This window comes from Pteropus medius, unplaced genomic scaffold (assembly GCF_902729225.1).
Source record: "Pteropus medius unplaced genomic scaffold, Ma_sr-lr_union100, whole genome shotgun sequence".
In the NCBI taxonomy this organism is placed as follows: Eukaryota; Metazoa; Chordata; class Mammalia; order Chiroptera; family Pteropodidae; genus Pteropus; species Pteropus medius.
This window is the reverse complement of record NW_024347862.1, coordinates 2210497-2229682: the sequence shown is the minus strand read 5'-3', so window position 1 is coordinate 2229682 and position 19186 is coordinate 2210497. Positions and strand designations below refer to the sequence as shown.

At 36.3% G+C, this 19186-nt stretch overlaps 1 protein-coding gene across 4 annotated transcripts in view; it reads right to left on the bottom strand.

Annotated features, from left to right (window-relative positions):
- Positions 1-19186, bottom strand: part of NTM (neurotrimin) — a 902803-nt gene that overhangs the window by 21523 nt on the left and 862094 nt on the right. For all 4 annotated transcript variants that reach the window (XM_039878846.1, XM_039878844.1, XM_039878845.1 and 1 more), the window contains exon 5: positions 477-611. In XM_039878846.1, the coding sequence (XP_039734780.1) occupies positions 477-611 (135 nt within the window). The remainder of the gene's footprint in view (positions 1-476; positions 612-19186) is intronic.

The following is a 19186-nucleotide window of genomic DNA, read 5'->3' as shown; positions in this document are numbered from 1 at the left end:
TATGAATGTGACATATATCAACATACATAATTGTAAAAGGATGCCATAAAGTAAACATACCATAAATAGAAATTGTAATATTTCCTTTATCTACATGGTATTTTTGCTCTCCGGTTTGGAGATTACTGGTCTAGAGAGTGAGAACTGGGGATGCCGTGAGTAAAGTATGGGAAAAAATTGAGATTCAAAAACATGCTTACATAAATTATGCATTGAATGCCATGTAATAATTTTCTAGGAATATATAAATCAAGTTTGGGGTTATATTAAAGTACTTTCACCTACAATTTCTGTTTGTTTGTTTGTTTTTAATTAGAGTCTGCAATTATTCCTCTTGAAAGCAGAGAGTAGACAATGATACCAGATTATTTCTCATCCTGAGTCAGCAGTTGGTTCTGCAGTCCAGCTCTTTGTTATGGCCACAACAGCAGCCAGCCTCATGTACATACAGGATTGGGACTCCTGAGACCACTTACAGTTTACGGTGACCTTTACTCTCCGTACCACTGGTGCAGCCACATCATTGGAGGCACTGCACTCGTAGTCCCCGGACTGCTCTCTCGTTATGCCCTGGATTTCCAAGTATTCATCTTCACTCACAAAGCCCACAGCTGCAGGAAAAAGTGTGGTGAAACAGGAAACAAAAAAAAAAAAAAAAACACGACAGGTCTAAACTTAGCAAACAATATAGAAAATGTCTATGTCTGCAGAGAATTGTGCCACTTCTTTGTTCAGATTCTTAAGAACTATGCCTATTCACTCTTCCTCCTCTCTTCTACCACTTCCATCACCAACGTTTCCTTAGTTCCCCAGTGGACCGGCTGAAATGCCTGTGTTCCTACCTGAACTAAACATAGTCGCTAGAGAATTCCTGGTCCTCGATAAGTGATTAATAATTTTGACATTTACACTGCCTAAATCTTACCAAGCACTTGGGCTCTGAGATCTGAGTTAGGCACTTTAGGTGAATATTAATTCTTTCTGATCTCCCAGTGTCAGACTGAACCTTGAAGTGAAGAGCTAATGACTGCATCCCAGACCTGAATCAGTTAAAAAATACCACAATAGCAGTTACACACACATATACACACACCACAAAAAGTGATGGAAACATCAATAAAATAAATGTTAATGTCTGTTTTTAGAGTTAGACACTCAATTAGATAAGGAAAAATCAATTTTCTAAACTTTGATCTGCTAGAGTTCTTGGGTATGTGATCCTGAAGACTAACCAACAAGACGGATTTCAAACTCTAACCACGAACATGGCAGAAAGTAAAAATCAGGAAGACGTGGCTGCAAATCTTACTGTCACTTCATCCTCAGACTTAGTTTCTGTTTTGAAAAATTATGAATAATAATAACAACTCTCTACCTACTAGATTTCCTAAGGTCTTGCCATGAACATTTGATTATAAAAGACCATGACATTGAAGCCTAGAAGACGGGTCCATGGTTCTCTCCCATAGTCACCCTTACAGAAAGATAATGGCCTGCAAAAATATGTGCTTTCATCCTGAGATTATCCTCCTTCCTGTGTTAAATGAAGTAATCAACATGATGATATATTTTATCATGCAAACTGCGATACTTTCAAGAGTGAAAGCGGGTACTATTACCAGTTATTATGGAGCGATAAGCATTAGTTGAGACTGTCACTAGCAACTGAGAGACATTTTTCCAGGCATAATATGCATACAATCCTTATATCTCAGAAGATTGTTTGGATGACAAATAATAATAATAAAAAAAACTATATGTATACATGAAAGCACTTTGAAAACTCTCATGTACTGCACTCCTGTTGCTTTAGTTAGTAATTCTGTAATCTGCCTGGGGGTACAGACTCAGGTGGAATGAAGCTATATTAACATGAGTGGCTCTGCATGAGTAGAAAAGGAAGCAAAAAAACATTTCTTTCCAGGTGATAAAACTCCTCCATAACACCACATGTATCTGCTGACCCAAGCATGAAAATCACAACAGTAAGAAACTAATATAATACAAAGAATGATATATGTGGTATATAAGTTATAGTTGTATTTGTTCTGTGACATTGTTAAGGTCACAATTTTTGTCACAATAACAATAGCAGCAATAACAATGACAGCAGTAATGAAACAACTACCTTGTAAAAGAGGGCCACCACCTGCCCAACTCTGCCACCAATCTTTGGACATGAGAACTCTGTGCTGCCATCCAGTAATAAGCCCAACCTAAGCATTTCATCATGCACCTTCATGCCACATGGAACACATATTATTTATGTGCAGAAATCCTCTTGCCCCTACTACCTACAGAAGAGCAAAAGAACAGCCTGTATCTACTAAGGTAAGCAGCAAGCAAGAGTTACTAAATTCATAGGAAGAACCAAAAACATGTTAATAGGTAGAAAACAGGGCCAAAAAGTACAGAATGTGGAGAGGACAATCAGCATTAACACATAGGAACTCATAGTACCAACCAGTAAGAAACTTTTAATTGTCACAGTAGCGTTTATTGTTATTGTTTTCTAAGTATCTGTAGGAGAAAAAGTACTAACTTTGATTTGAAAAAGGGTGGAGAAAATGAGGAGAAAAAGTTTAAATGCAGAATGTGTAATTCCTTTTATCTTGTTGTTTATTTGCTACTAGACTCAAGCCTACATTTGTCAGATCTTTCCCCACTAGAATGTTATAATTACTGTGAAAAGCATCTCAGAGACCAGTGTCACACTTAATATTCCCATTAATTTTAAATGGTAGTCCTTGGTACATATGTGTGGCAATTGGTGTCATATTTTAATTAGGCTTGCCCTACACCATCTGAAATTAATAATAGCTTGAATTACCAGTGTAATTTATAAATTAACAGTGCCGTAGCATTAGGAAATAAATTAGTTCTGGACAGCTGTTTCTGGACTGAGCTCCAGTGTCAGAGCAGTGACTGGTAGGACCTTGGATCTGGAAAGCTGTGTACTATGCCATCAAAGCAAGGAAACAAAGCGGCCTAGGGTTCTCTGGGTCTCTGGGTCTTCTCTCCAACTAGAGACCAAACATCTGTTTGTTTGTTTGGTTTTTTAACTTATTATTAGTTTCAAGTATACATTATATTGGTTAGACATTTATGTAATTTATAAAATGATCCCCCTAATTGACCAAGCAACTCTTTTAATTCTACCATCCAAAGATTTTCTTGTGTGACCACAGTAAGATTTACAGGCACCCAGCTTGGATGAGATTGTTATAAGGACAATCAAATGGAGAAGCAAGTAGTGGGGTTGCAGTCATAGACTGAAATGCAAGTTCACAAATATTAGGGTAATAACAATCAAGAGCTTATCAAGTTTTCTGTGAAGATGTGTTTTTAATGTATGTGTAACTTTTTATATTAATATCAGAAAATCTTATGTAGGGAAGGAAGTTGGACAGCTTAAGATTTGGGGAAGGCATATGTTCTCCACTGATCCAGATTTTTTATCACCAGAGGGAGGGGATTTATACTTAGGTCATCTTGCAAATACCACTGAGGCTTAATTTTACTATCATGCATTCCCCAGACCAAATGTAGAAATATGGAAAAACTATAATGACTCTATTACTCACCAATTATTATATGTACATTTTCTGATTCAATTGGATAAGGCACGTGAAAAGTAATTTGTATATAGTAAAATGCTTTATTTTAGCTTTCATTGCCATTAGTTTCATCTTTCTCCTCACATCTTTTTTCTCTACTAGAAGCATAGATGGCAAAACCAGAGAGAAAGATAATCAGTATGTACATAACAAATTAAACTTTGAACTACAAGAAATGAGGTTCTTATAGATGCTGCCTAAGATAAACAAATAAAGAAACAGAACGAAAACGAAACAAAACAAAAATTACAAAACTGAAATTTGAATTTATAGAGTTAATGATTCAAGAAAAGTTTTCTTTTAAGACCATTTGTACTCTGGGTATGAAATGATCAATGCTTTATCACTCCTATGAAAAACTTACAAAAAATATTAGAGAAAAAAAAAAGATCAACAGAGCATACTTTTTAAAGTGCTAAAAGAAATTCTTGTTGAAGAAATATCAGTGGGGAAGAGGCAAATCACTTGATAAAACCCAATGAAAAGAAACTCTTCGTGGTCAATAGCTTCTCATTTATAAGCCTTTTCTAAAGAAAACACATCCTTGAGTGGAAGTGGCACAGTCATCTTCCTAAAATATCCCCTTCATCATGACACACCTCTTCAGACACTAAAAATGGTTTTCTATTTTCTGTAACATCAAATATAAACTCCACATCTTTATCAAAGCCCTTCATAAAGTAACTCCAATCTACTCATCCAAGTTTATTTCATGTTAGTGCTGTGAGGAAGGCACGAAGAGAAAGTTTGGGATCAGGTAAACCCCGTTTTCCACTTTCAAGTTTCATGACGTGTTAAGTTACCTAACTCCTCTGTGCCACCATTTCTTATTCTCTACAACTCAGAGTAATGCAACCCACCTCTAGGTTTGCTTTGAGAATGGGATGCAGCTGGTACAGGGAAAGGCACAAGATAAGTATTTTTATAGGTGTTAGCTGCGACAATCATCATCATCACCACCACCACCACTACCAAAACTTCTTAAAAATGCAACTGCTATTATTTATTTATTTTTATTTTTAAAAATATTTTTATTAAATTATAATTAATATGCAATGTTATATTAGTTTCAGGTGTATCACATAGTTATTCAACACTTATATACCTAGTGAAGTGATCACCGTAAGTCTAGTAACCTTCTGACATTGAACAAGGTTATTATAATATTATTGACCATATTCCCTATGTCATATATTATATCCCCATGACATCGATTTTATATGTGGAAATTTGTAACTTATTCTTTTTTATCTTTTTTGTCCTTCTCCCCACCTCTTTCCCCTCTGATGACCATCAGTCTGTTCTCTATGTCTATGTCTATTTCTGTTTTGTTTTGTTTGTTCATTTGTTTTTTAGGTTACACATATAAGTAACATCACATGGTATTTTTCTTTCTCTGTCTAACTTATTTCACTTAGCATAATGCTCTCTAGGTCAATCAATGTTGCAGAAAATGACAAGATTTAATTCTTTTTATTAAATGGCTGAGTGATATTCATGTATATATCAAATCTTGTTTATACATTCATCTAGTGATAGATAGTTAGACACTTAGGTTGCTTCCATATATTGGCTATTGTAAATAAAGCTGCAATGAACATAGGGGTGCATATATATTTTGAGTTAGTGTTTTCATTTTCTTTGGATAGATATCCAGAAGTGGAATTGCTGGATCATACGGTCGTTCTATGTTTAATTTTTTGAGAAAACTCCATACTGTTTTCCATAGTGTCTGCACCAATTTACATCCCACCAACAATATACTACCACAACTCGTAAGCCAGGCCATACTATTTCTTCATATTGTATGAACATGATTATTCCTTTTTCATAGATTGATACTATGTTCTTTTTGTTGTATTAAGCAAACACCACCTAGCTTTAAAGTTCTAATTCTTCCGTGAAAACTCCATTATGAGTTGAATTGAGTTCCCTCCAAAAAAGATAAGCTGATGTCCTAACCATTAGTATCTGAGAATGTGAACCCTATTTGGGATCAGGGTCTTTACAATGGTAATCGAATTAAAATGAGTTATTAGTCTGAGTCCTAATCCAATGTGACTGGTATCCTTATAAAAGAAACAATTTGGACACAGATGGATATGTACACAGGGGAGAGGATGTGAAGACACACAGAGAAAAGATGGCCATGGGATGCTGTGATACCTCTATAAGCCTAAGAGAGTCAAAGATTGCTAGTAAACACCAGAAGCAAAAAGCACAAAGTAAGATCCTGTCCTATAATTTTCAGTAGAACATGGACCAGCTGACACCTTGAATTTGGACTTCTGGCTTTCAGAACTGTGAGACAATATATTTCTGTTGTTTAAGCCACCCAGTTTTTGTTACTTTGTTGTGGAACACTAGGACACTAATATATTCCCATCTATCTCCTAATTTTCAGTGCCTATGGCTGTCTTACACATAGAGATCACTTGTTTATCTAGAAGTCATCTAGTCTTTAGAATCATATAAAAGTAAACTAAAAAGCTTAAAAGTCATTAATGGTTATATAATTCCATAATTTCTATACTAGGACACAGACTGACTTCAGTAGGATTCCCTAGAACAATTACTTAAATATAATTTTCTATATCCCACCATACCTATAAATCAGAATGTTCTGGGATAAGGAGTTTTAATAATTTTACCAGGGAATTCTCATATATTGTCAAGTTTGGAAATTAGTAATTTTGTTAAATCCCTACATTTTTCATGTGGGAAACAGCAGTTTAGAGGGATCCATATCTATATAGTACCAGAGCACACCAGGTCTCTTGATGTCCAATCCACAGCTCCCACAATTATAATAGCGTTTTCCAATGATTGTTTTCTGCTATATTCACTGGTCTTATTTTCCAATGCAATTGAAACTCTTTGACAGCAGGGACCAAGTCTTGGACTTGGCTCTTAATACACCTAGGAAAAATTTACATAATTGAAATGTGTCGACTTCTTATTAATAAACTGATTGACTGATAGACTCAGAACTACTCAATTAAAAAAAAAAAAGAGAGAATCAGGGACCCTATGCTGTTCACCTAATCTTCATGTAACTCTATTCCCACAACAGTGCCATTTCTGGTAATTGTTCTTAGCATAATATTTATATTTCCTGATGATAAAAATATCATCGCTATTAGTGATCTAACAGAACAGGTTTTCTTTAACTATGTGATTTTAAAAGGTTTATTGAATGTTTAGTACAATTTATATTTAGTCTTGGGGCCAATTATTTCCTCGGGGAAATGCATCCTTAATTTAAAAATGAAGATCAATGAGGAAGTATGATGTATTTAACAGAATTTGTTCTACAGCCAACTTTTCAGGAACACAGCTATTTCATTAAGTGGAATCTGACGTCAAACAGTGAAATAAAGCAAGTTGGAAACGTGATTACATCTGCCCTCAGATCCCCAAAGGAGTTTCACATTGCCCAATGGGCTGAACTCAGCAGTTTACTGCCAACTGAAGGACAGAAACTGCCCTGTGTTAAGTCATACCCCTTTGGAAGAGAAAACCCCAAGTTTCTGAGCTCATAGATGGGGGATTAAAAGCCTTTGTAACTGAAAATAATAATAGCCACAATTATCATTTTTATCGCACCCAAGAATAAGCTTGTCAGGAGAACAGCTGTAGTTATTGGAGAGGAGAGAACACAGCTGTCTCCTCGCTTAATATTTTTATGGCATTTATACCAACTTAGATAAAAATCATTGGACCTCAAAAAGTGAAAATACAGAACTTTGAATCTCAGAATTTGAGAGTTGGAAGGAATTATTTTTAAATTTTAGTTAAAATACTGTGACTGGCTTAGTACTAAACTAGTTCTCTTGCCCAACTCCCTGTTGTCCTCTTGGTTTGCCTCAGGGTGTTCCTGTTAAACTCAGACTGGGCTTCAGGGACAGCTGTTTACAGGGCAGGTCAGCTAGCATCTCTCCAGATGCCTTTATTATGAACTGAATAGCATAGGAGGTTTTGTGTTTTGATGGTGAAAGACATGGTTCTGTTAAAATGCTGGGATGTTGGGTGGACAAGAACACAATAAAAACATGATAGGGGCGTGTTTATTGTTTCTCAGCTCCAACCCTCACAAACCCAGAAGGACTGGTTTTGAAGTCTGATGAATAAAGTGGTAAGGGCCAGAAACTACAGAAAAGTTCATGGAAGACATTAGAGGTGGGTAGCACTGCTGTGAGATCCAGTGTCAATACCTGCCAATGAACTGGGGAAGTCCTTCCTCATGCCTTGCCCCCAGTAACTCAGTGCAGCCTGGAACCATGCACACACAGCCAACAACCATTCAAAACAGAGCCTCATTCTCATTATGCCTGCAGAGGCAAAGGTGGAGGACTTCATCAAGTGCGGCAACAGGGAGAACATGAGAAGACTTGTATTTAAGTACATGGTAGGGCCTCCAAGAACTAAACAGAAGAAACTGCAGTAAAGCTGAAGTTTAGGGCCCTAAGAGCCATATAATGTGACACTGATGCGATCCTTGGGCTGATGAATCGGGCTGGGGACATACATGTGAGCTATAGACAAAATCTAGACAGTATATCTGCTGTAGCAGGGTGAGACTATCAATGTTAAAAAGCATTTCCAAACATGATATCTACATAGAATACCTTCTGAGGGTCTGATATTAGGCTAGAGCAAAACAGCTCTCAACGGCAGTTGCCCCTGGCTGCACTGTGGGGCAGTGCTGAGTTCCAGCACTCTCACATTGGGCCCTGTTGAACTAATTAGCTGACAGTTCACTTCTCCGTGCTTCAGTATCCTCTTCTGTTAAATGGGGGAAATAGGCGACTTTATTGGGTTACTGTGAGTGTTAAATAAGTACATATGTGTAAAGAACTAAGAACATAGTAAGCCCTCAATAAATGGTAGCTATCACGACCACTATTCTTAACCGATATCACAACTCAGTTTGAGCACATTTTAATATACAAGATCCTTGATACAAGAAAATCTCAATGCAGAAATGAAAGAATAATCAGATCTCTGCTTTTCTAGTAGGAATTTAATAATAATAAACTTTGCAAAGGATTCATCTCAGATCCTTCTACTCCCTGAACTTAAAATAGGATTTGATTTACAAGGGATACAATTTCTAAGGATCATTTCTTCTAAGAAAGCCCGTGTAGCTGCATCGCCCATATGAACCTGCTGAGGGCTTGAGAAATGTCTCTAATTTCAAAGCTAACAATAAAAGGATATACATATATTTGATACATTTTTTTCTCCTTGACTTTAACTTTGGATAGAGACAGCATGGCTGGCAGAAAAGAGAGTGACGATTTCTGTAAGAATGAGCAAATTTATAAAATCTCTTTCAGGAAAAAAGTTCTGGAAGGCCTAAATCTGCTTTTGCTTGTTTTAGAACTGAGGTACAGCCTCAAACGGTCAACAAGAAAATTACTTTTGGTATTAAATATAGAGCCAGGCCCTGTGCATCTCTCAGATATATCTCTTCCCTTAATAATGTGACACTGGTTGGGGAATGGGACAGGCTGAATTGTTCTGAATAGCTGGTTTCCATAATATGAGCAGAATCTCCTTTAAACATGTTAGTGTCAGTTGCTAGTAAGCCAGGAGCTAATGTCCTAGAGTGCACAGCAGGTGGCGGTGACCCCATGCCATTACATGCCTGCAAGTCTCAGATTTGTATCTATTTCATATGAACTCTTATACCTGGGAAACTTATCTCATCATCTCCCTCAGCTTTCTGTGAGATGTGTAAGAATTGGTTGTTTCTGAGCTCCTCCAGTTTGTTGCAGATTCTTTTGCATCATGTCCTACACACAGAAGATAGCATTCCATAGATGGCTTCAATGCCCACTGTCTTCTTTGCTTAAGACGGAAATGTAAAGTGATAGCTTAAATATTCATCTATTAATCTGATCCCATTATAAAGCCATAGAGATTCAATATAAATATTATGTAAACTGATACTAACTATAAATTGCATGTCTCCTTATCTTTCTATCAATCAAAATAATAGCAAAATACTTAGCATAGATTCTGGCATATTTGGTAGTTGAAACTGACTATGTATATGTTTGAATGTGGATGACTATTCATATGTAAAATGTAGTATATTATTTTACAGATATATAGAAGAAAAAAGTTCAATTTTTTGAATGGGAAGTTTTCTGGGAACAATCATTAGCTTTGTTAAAAGGAGGAGCTCCAGCACACATGTAATTAAATGAAGATGAGCCTCTGTATTCCAAAGAGCCAGGCCCTGTGCATCTTTTAGACATCTCTCTTCCCTTAATGATGCGACACTGGTTTCCTTTGCAGATGTGGCTTCAGCAGCCAGCTGGGCTCTGAAAACTGTGTGCTCTTCTGCTGTGTGTATTTTCATGAGGTCTGTCAGCTTGGTTTTGCATTCGGACTCTCTATTACGAGTGATGATATAAAAATCAGAAAGCAAACAGCTGGATATTTGGAGTTTGCAGCTTGATATCTGGAACCTGGATATTTGCAGTAGTGCAGCTGATGGCTGTTTAAATAAATAAATAAATAAATAAATAAATAAATAAATAAATAAATAAATAGTAGATCGATCGATCGATAGATAGATAGATAGATAGATAGACAGATAGATAGATGATAGATAGATAGATAATCAGCTTTTGATTTGTAAATTTAGGCAAACTGATCTGAAAGACATTGATAGGGGATAAATGCAGAATTTTGCAGTGTCACATCACTTCAGTATCTTAGCTGTTTGCTTTCTCCCCTTTACATCTTTAGAGATATAAGCCAGTACTGAGTGCTGAGAAATGTGAAGAATTTAATTGCTTTGACATTTCTTGCCCATATTAATTTAAGGAAATTATTTTTGAGAGGCTGCTAATGGGTTAAAATTCTCCTGTCACTGTCCCATATACCGTCAGGTCAGAAGTCCATTTGTAATGAAGTCATCTGGATCATGGGGTTCTGAACTGTTCCAGAAAAGCAGGATGGTTTGTATAGTCAGTCTATAATATGCCATGAAGATACTTTCTATATTAAGAACAGGAGTTCTTAATCTGCAAATTGTGAAACTAACCCCAGGGGTTTTGAACCTCAGGAAATGATATTTGCATGTTAGTGTGTGTGTGTGTTCCCTAATTATATTCTATACCTTTCTGAAAATGGGTCTAAAAGGAACTTAGAATGCAAAAAGATTAATATCCACCTTTCTGTGTTCCTTTGGTTCACCTCCCAGTGATGGTAGAGAATCAAATCTCTATCAACTCCTAGTACTACAAAGAAAAAAAAATAAACAAATAAATAAAATTCTCAAAATATAACTGGTGACAGGAAGAAGGACATACTCCAGGAGTTAGCATAGCCTTGTATATGTTTCATTAGATGTGCTGTGGAGAATGGAAGTGAAGTAACTTATAAACAATTCTTTTGAAGAGTGGATATGCAGATCTGAGGAATTATTTTTTTACTAATAGAGGGGAGTTCTTTTCCCACCAAGACTTAGGATAGAAGAAATGAATCGTGCAGGGATCTGCCCATTTTCCTGGAGATCTATGACCACTGGGCAATTAGCCAGAGACCCACTGTACAAGAAGGCAGGAGGGAGGCAAAGCTTTTCCTTCCCATGCAACATTCTTAGGTGTGAAGCAGAATGAAGGCTTTCCTAAAGAATTCCATTTGTTGGTGACTGAACTAAGCAAAGAATCAATGACAAAATGACCATTTGGAGAAAGGGAGAAATTAGAAAAGCTGGGCTGAGTTGAATATATAATTAAGGTAATCTAATGAATAAATTCAGATCAGATCACGAGAGGAAAATACAAACTACCATCAGTACTAGAAAAGGACATATCACACATGTATTTCCAATTGGCATGGTGTAAGAGATTATGTGTAAAATATTGACTCAAGAAAACTGCACATAAATACCAATAGGATAGCAAGAAGCTGGCTGTTGGAGGATCATTTGTGCCTAGAGAAAAGGAGACATAACTGAAAACCTTTGTATTTGCCATATTTGACTATAGTCTTTGAATATATATACAAAATACAATCTTTGCAAATAGTTCCCAAAATCTACCACCACTAAAGCTACTTGCTGCCAAATCATACTGCCTGAAACATGTGCATGAGCCCTGCCCACTTGTCTGTTCTAAGTGTTCTACTATACACAGGTGGAATCTTCAACTACATAAAATCTGTAAAAAGAGCAAGTGCATGGAGAGGAAATATTGATTTACTCTTTCATTAGTTACACTACTGTTTTCTTCTGCTAATGTTTTCTTCTGCCTCTCTTCATTTCACATAAAATATAAACGTAGGCATGCACACCTGGGTCCTGGATGGAATGCAATGTATGAAAACAAGACTATCATGATTTATCAGAACAAGCATGGTGTTTCTGAATCCTGATTATGGCTATTACTCTTAGCAATTATGTAGCCTTGCATAAGTTATTAATCCTCAGTTCCCTCATTCGTAAAATGTGGAGACTTTTTAAAGCACCCATGGGTTGAGTCTAAGAATTATATGAGAGAATTTGTGCAAGTGCGCAGAAGAGTGATTGGCACATGGGAGATGGTTAATAAATGTTAGATGGAATAAATTATAGGAGGAAGGAGACTCAGCCCTTCAACCGGGTCCACATCTCTGCTACTTCTGTTCCCTCTTCCAGTCTATCCATACTTTGAAATTCCATTCCTACATTTTAATTATCAGCTATGCTCATGATTTCCTCATCTACAATGCCAGGAGGATCTGCTGAATTCTAAGTCCATAACCTAATGCCTCCTTTGTATGTTTCACAGACACCATAGGGTGAATTCATTATCCTGCCTTGGAACCTGTTCTCACCTCAATGTTCACTAATTTCAGTTGGTGGCATGGCTAACTCCTCATTCTCCTAAAATAAAAAAGAGAGTCGCATTTGATTCTTCCCTTTCTCTCATTCCTCATTTCAATCAACAAATCCTTTACAGTTTTCAAATCTATCCTCCTCTTCATCATTGTCAATTTTTAACTTAGGTTTTAAGTTGTGGCTAACATGAACTGGGTATTTCTGTGTGCCAGGAGCCCTGCCAAGCATTTTATATGCATTTTCATTTCATCTTTACAATGACCCTGTGAGACAGATGTGGCTTAGAGAGGTCAAATAACACATCTAGTGAGTGACCAGCCAAATATTTGAATTCTACAAGAGCCCATGTTTTATATATATATATATGAAATTTTTATTATCTAGATTTATTTTCCTATACCACCCCTTTCATTGTTAATGATCTTAATTCTTAATCTTACTCTGGATTATTACATTACCCTCTTTACCGATCTCCTCACCTTCAATTCATTGTTTTTATTATCAAAATAAGCTCAAAATAAAAATCAATCTAGCCCCTTCTTAAATCCTTTGACTGTTCCACATTCTTCATTGATATGGTATATAAAGGCTCTTGTCTACATCTCCAGATTCTTCTATTCCAACTCCTCATAACACCTACTGTATACACCAGCAAAGTTCCCAAAACACTGGGCATTTATTGTGTGTCTTTGTAGCTTTTTTTTCTCTGACTTGGACCTAATACCCATTTTGTCTACTTTCAAATGTCTATGCATTCTTCAAAACAATCTTAGATCTCATTCCTTACCTCCTCTCTACCCATTAATTTATTAATTTTTTGTTTCTAGTGTTATAGTAATCGCTTTGCAATGTTATGTTTTTACATATGTTTACCCCACTGGACTCAGATTTTCAAGACAGAAGGGACTCTTATTTATCTTTACATCTTCAATATCAATAACAGTTTTTAACACATAGAAGACAACAAATGATCATATGGTCAAAGATTGAATGAACTGATTGACGATAGCTGTCAAAAGGAACTATTTAAAACCTTCTTTGGTGACTTTAAAGAAAATAGATATCTCTCTTTTAGGGTATTTATTAATTTTTTTTTCCTGATAAAGGGCTGGACACATAAAGAGACCTCTCAAATCACCTAAGGTTCAAGAATTTTATTCCACATTTCCTAAGGGCGACTAAAAAGCCTTTGTCAAGCTAGGCCTGGAGTGAATAAGAAAGGAGTCAGGTTTAGCCATCTCCACAAGTATCCATGGTTAAAATCTCTTGCAGCTAATATCCCTGCTTCCTCCAAACGAGTTAGGATACAGTGTGCCCTAATCAGAAGTGTCTCAGAAAGTTTTCTTATGTCATCATCAATTCAGTTGAATTCTTTCCAAGTGGAATCAGCTTGGTGATTCAGCTCTGTCTCTATGTAATTAGTTGTAGAATGATTGCAGGGCATGTGATTAGGCTCTTTACCTTCCTGGGATAAGCAGGGGAAAAAGTGCTGCCATCCACACAAAACAGGGCTCATCAGAAAAAGGAGTAGCCTCTGCAGTAGAAACACTAACAATAACAAGCACCATGATGAGCAACGCTATGCCAGGAATGGAAGTTGGCAAGTGGGGAAGTGGTTTCAAGCAACGGCTGCTTCTGCTGAGAAAATATTGAACTCGGCCTAATAGGGCAATATTATACTGAAGAAATCTCCATCACCTGCCTCAAAGATTTAAAACTAAAATGCATAAACAGACAGAACAAATCTCCCTGTTCTCATACTTATACTCACTTGACTTCCCTGCCCTCCTTCTTTCTCAGGATCTAGGGGCTTTGCCAGATACTAACAATTTTATGTTTCATCTACTTCCACCTGTCCTAAACTGCTCTACTTAAATTACATTAGTTTCCAGTTCTCTAGATTTTTTCAAACCTACTATCTTTTCCACTGTTCCAAGAGAGGAGGTAAAGAAACATTTTACTTGATTACCACCCAAAATGTCATTGGTCCTTGAATTGAAAAACTAACAACCTTGACTAATGGGCCACAAATTATTCTTTATTTCTGTTTGAATTCTCAACTTCAGGAGACTAATTGCCACATGTGAGGCTTGACCAGCATCTTCCATTGTGCAGTGGAGAAGTGGGCAGAAGCTTATAAATGAACCAATGTAGTCAGTAGCTGATAAAGGGGGGAGAGATAGATAAAGTGATAGATGATAGATGATAGATGATAATGATGATGATGATGACGATGATGATAGATAGATAGATAAAATAGGAGAGTATGAGAGAGCCAGAGTATAAGCATATGATAAAATTACACACCAAACAAAGCAAGTAGAATGCAAATGTTTTCTAAAGGCAATTATCCAGTTGTTTAGGTAAATCAGAAGCTCACTCCCATGACTACTGCATTTTCACCAAAGCTCAAGGCCATTGTCACCCCACTGGGAGTAGTTAGCCTTAACCATTCTTTTCTATGAAGCCTATGGAAACAGCTGGCCTGAACACCACTGGAGCATCCTATGATGCTTTGAAGACCCCAGCTTGAATACCCAGTCTTTTCCCAGAGACCATCATTATCAGTCCTCTAGAACAGAGTCAGCAAACTTTTTCTGTAAAAGATCAAAAGCAGGTATTTTAGACCTTGCAAGCCAAATAGGCTCTGTAGCAACTACTCACCTCTGCCATTGTCATACAAAAGCAGTCACAGAGAACACATAAATGAGTGAGTACAGCTGCATTCCAATAAAGCTTTATTTATGGGCAATGAAATTTTAATTTCATGTAATATTAATGTGTTACAAAATATTCTTCTGTTTATTGATAGCTATTTAAAAATCTAAAAATCATTCTTATCTTATAGGCCATACCGAACAAACAAACAAACAAACAAACAAAAACAAGCAGCAGGCTGGATTTGGCCTGAGGCCTGCTGACCCCTGATGTACAAGTCTAAGTCTCTCCACTAGCATCCTATTTCCCATAGTCTCATATCACACTGTTTCATATAACCTTCCATCAGACTCAAATCCACACTTCCTCTCCTTTCAAAACTCTCCATTCTTCACTCTAGTCTTCACAGCTGTGTGCTCAGTTGTTCCTCTATATCCTCCCACTCTTCTTGGAGAGTTGCCTCCACCTCACTGTCATACTGAGTTTGGGAGTAAGAATTCCACTGTAGACTTCCCTTGTCTGTCAAGTGGAAGCTACTGACTTATTTTATTGTTGGTTGGTACCTCTGTTCTCCAATGAAACTTTTAGACTTCATCTTTTTAAAACCCTTCACCTTTAAGGATTATATCATCCAAATAATTACATTTTTCTTTCTCACCACATTTTGCTCTCCACTGACCTCCTGGTCATTCCTTCCCATTTAACTGAATATCTTTGCTCCTGGCTTAGAGTCTTCATCTCCATCACCTCTCTTACCATCATGCTCAGTGACTTTGATGTCCAGAAATATAACCTATCAAAATCCTGATTCTCATATTCTTTATCTCCTTATCTCCAATGAGTTTTTCTTCTGCTCACTTCAGTGACCTACTCTAGTCATATCTGAGACTTGTCAGATACTGTACCACTTCTGAAGTCATGAATTTTAGCATTTCACTATCCATGACTTCCTATCTTTGCAAAACATTTGCTCAGTGACTTTATTGAAATGATTACTTCACTAAAGCCTCAAATCCATTGAATCAATGCTTTTTAGCCTTTTTTACTTTTACATCTCCTTTGAAAAAACTTAGATTTTTATGACTATCATTATAATCTCTGCAAATACCCCAAATATCTGTATGATCCACCAACCTGAGAAAACCTCTCTCTAGAGAGATCTAAATATTTGTCTTCTCTGTGTCTGCTCTGGGAATGTCACACAAACAAGTAATTTGGTTTCACCATATATTCATGATCACCTACCTCAACTAAGCACTCATCACTGCCCTGGAATTCTACAATGTTTCCCTAATAACCACACTCTCATACTCTCAAAGTTTTATTTTTTCTCCTTCATTCTCTTTAAATATCTCATGGCCTCATCATCCTTTCCATCTAAGCTATTTTCTGCTAATGTTCTTGTCACATGCTTTACTTAGAGGAGGAAAAAATAAAACAGAAGCCATTAGACAGGCATCACTCATTATCTCATGATCAAATCTATAAGCATTCTATATCTGTGCTTGTCATCTCATTGTCTCCGAAGTTTGAGAAAACTTAGATTTTGTGACACATTATTCTATTCTCTTATTGAAAAATACCCTCAACTCCTTTATCTCTATTCCTGTGTTGCAGTGCTGTCTAACAGAACAACTTTCTTTCTCTCCTTATATCAAAAAGCCAATTTTTCCTTTTGATCTATGGGTTTCTTCCCTTCTCATCTTTTCAAGAACCTTCTATCAGTTACCTCTACTTTCTCCTACATCTCTATTTGCTTTTGCTCTATTGGGTTATTTTCATGGATGTTCTCTCAGCTTTATTTATTTAACCACACACACACACATACTTAAAACAATTTAAACAAATTCTAGCAGTCACACCAATTGACATTGCTCAAGAGATAAAAATCAGTTTGATATACCAGTCTTAGTTCATAGCTGTAATTTACCTGGATTCTTTTTACCTTTTAAATGTCTGCTTTAACACCAGTCCTCTCCATTGACCCCATATTTCATAGCTCCTTTCTGCAGCCAAACTTCTTGAAACTATCATTTAAATGTGCTATCTAGAAGTCTTCACCTCACATTTATACTCTCATCGATCCAGTCTGGCTCCTGCCCACACCTCTCCACTGAACCTACCCATAGGATGGTCACTGAATGACTGCCAAGTTGCCAAATTCATTGTATACATTTTAGTGTTTTCTTAAGAGACTTCTTGACAGCAATCTGCATGGTTGACAACTAATTCTCTTGCATGAGCTTCTCTGTGGTTTTGTGAGGTCATATCCTCCTACCTGTTCATCTACCTCTCGACATTCCTTCAAAATCTCTATCACTAACTTCTCCTATTTTATCCAACCTCTATGTATTAGGATTCTTCAGACCCAAGTCCTAGCATTTTCTTACTGTACTATCATTTCCCATGTAATGTCTTTTATCCAGTGGTTTTGAACATCCAGTTATATGGCAAAACTCTGAAATTTATATCTCTGCCTTATTTCTCTTCCCTGGGCCCCAGACTCATACATGCAATGTCCTAGCTAAAACAGTCACTTGGAAGTCTCATAGGCATCCCAAATTCTTGATTTTCTCCTTCCAACTTTATTTTTCTTCAGTTTTTCTCTTATTAACAAATTTTATCTTTATTGACCAAGCTGCTCAAGTCAAAATTCTGGAAACCATTCTCAACACTTACTCTCCCTGACCATAATACTGAAATCCATCACTATGTTTGTTAATTGTACCTCTGAAATATGTCTTGAATTTACCCTCTTCTTCACTTTTTTTTTTTTTAAACCTCTATCATCCTATACTTTGTAGACAACTGAAATAGCCTCTGGACTTTCTAATTTATAAAACTGTTTACAGATGTAATCCATTTTTTTTTCAATAATACTATTAGGTAGAGATGGACATCTGATCCTGTCAACCCAAAGTCAGCATAAATTACTATATGTTTCATCATGACCTAACCTGTCTTTATGTCTTTACCATTTTTTCCTTAATATATTTCCATATTTGGCACAGTTTCACTGAAAAAGAAAAAAAAAAACTTATAATTCCAGAATAATGTTGTTTTATGTTTTGCCCCTGTTTTTATTCATGTAATCATCTAGAAACATCTTCTCTCTCAAGCTAATGCTTCCTTTTCTTTCAAGTCACAGCTTAGATTTCATCTTCATGAGAATCCTTCCTTAACCTTCCTGGTACCTCTGTGATAATGCCTTCTTGCCCCTCTCTTTACTATACATTCTAATTAGCTAGTTCTTTTTTTCTATGATAACATTTGTTACACTATATTGAAATGGTCTGGTTATTTATTTGTTTATCCCTTCAGACTGAAAGTCCATTAAGGGCAGATAATATTTCTACATCTGTAGTATTTACTATTCACAATATATAATTATTGGATGAATGAATGATTGAATGAATGAATGAACTTACATGTTCCCTGCTCTTAAAGAATTTATAGTTTACTAAGTCAACATTAATTCTGTCTATACTTGTATGGACAGGGTCTACTAAATTAATCCACTCCAGATCCAAATGCATATTCAGAACCTTAAAATGAAGGAATCGATTTTTATTAAATTATTTGATAACCCATGACACACATACTTGACTCTGTCTTCCCATTTCCTGTTACTCTTAGCTGCTATTTTTCCTATATCAGTAGTTCAACATGGGCAGTACAGTGGGGGATGTCTGTCTATTGACATTGCTTAAAATTATACATGCATGGTAATAATTTAAAATTTGGACTGATTTTAGTTAGTTATTATTAATTCTTATTAGGACGTGCAGTTCCAGTTTAAATAGAGTAAGCACACCTTAATCTTTTTCACTCACTATGACTAGACAGAATACATAAAAATAATTCATACGAGGACTCTAAAAAGTAAACAATAGCAAGTAGATTAGGAAGGAAAATCAAAAGTTGAAGAAAAAAACAATACAGTAGTAAGTTTCCTATTTTAAGTTTCTTGCTTTGCCTGGAGGTTGACTATGTCACAGGAAATAAAAAAACATTAAGGAGAGACTAACACTTTTGCTTTCTAGGCAGAGGGCACAGAAAGGTGGCCCATGGT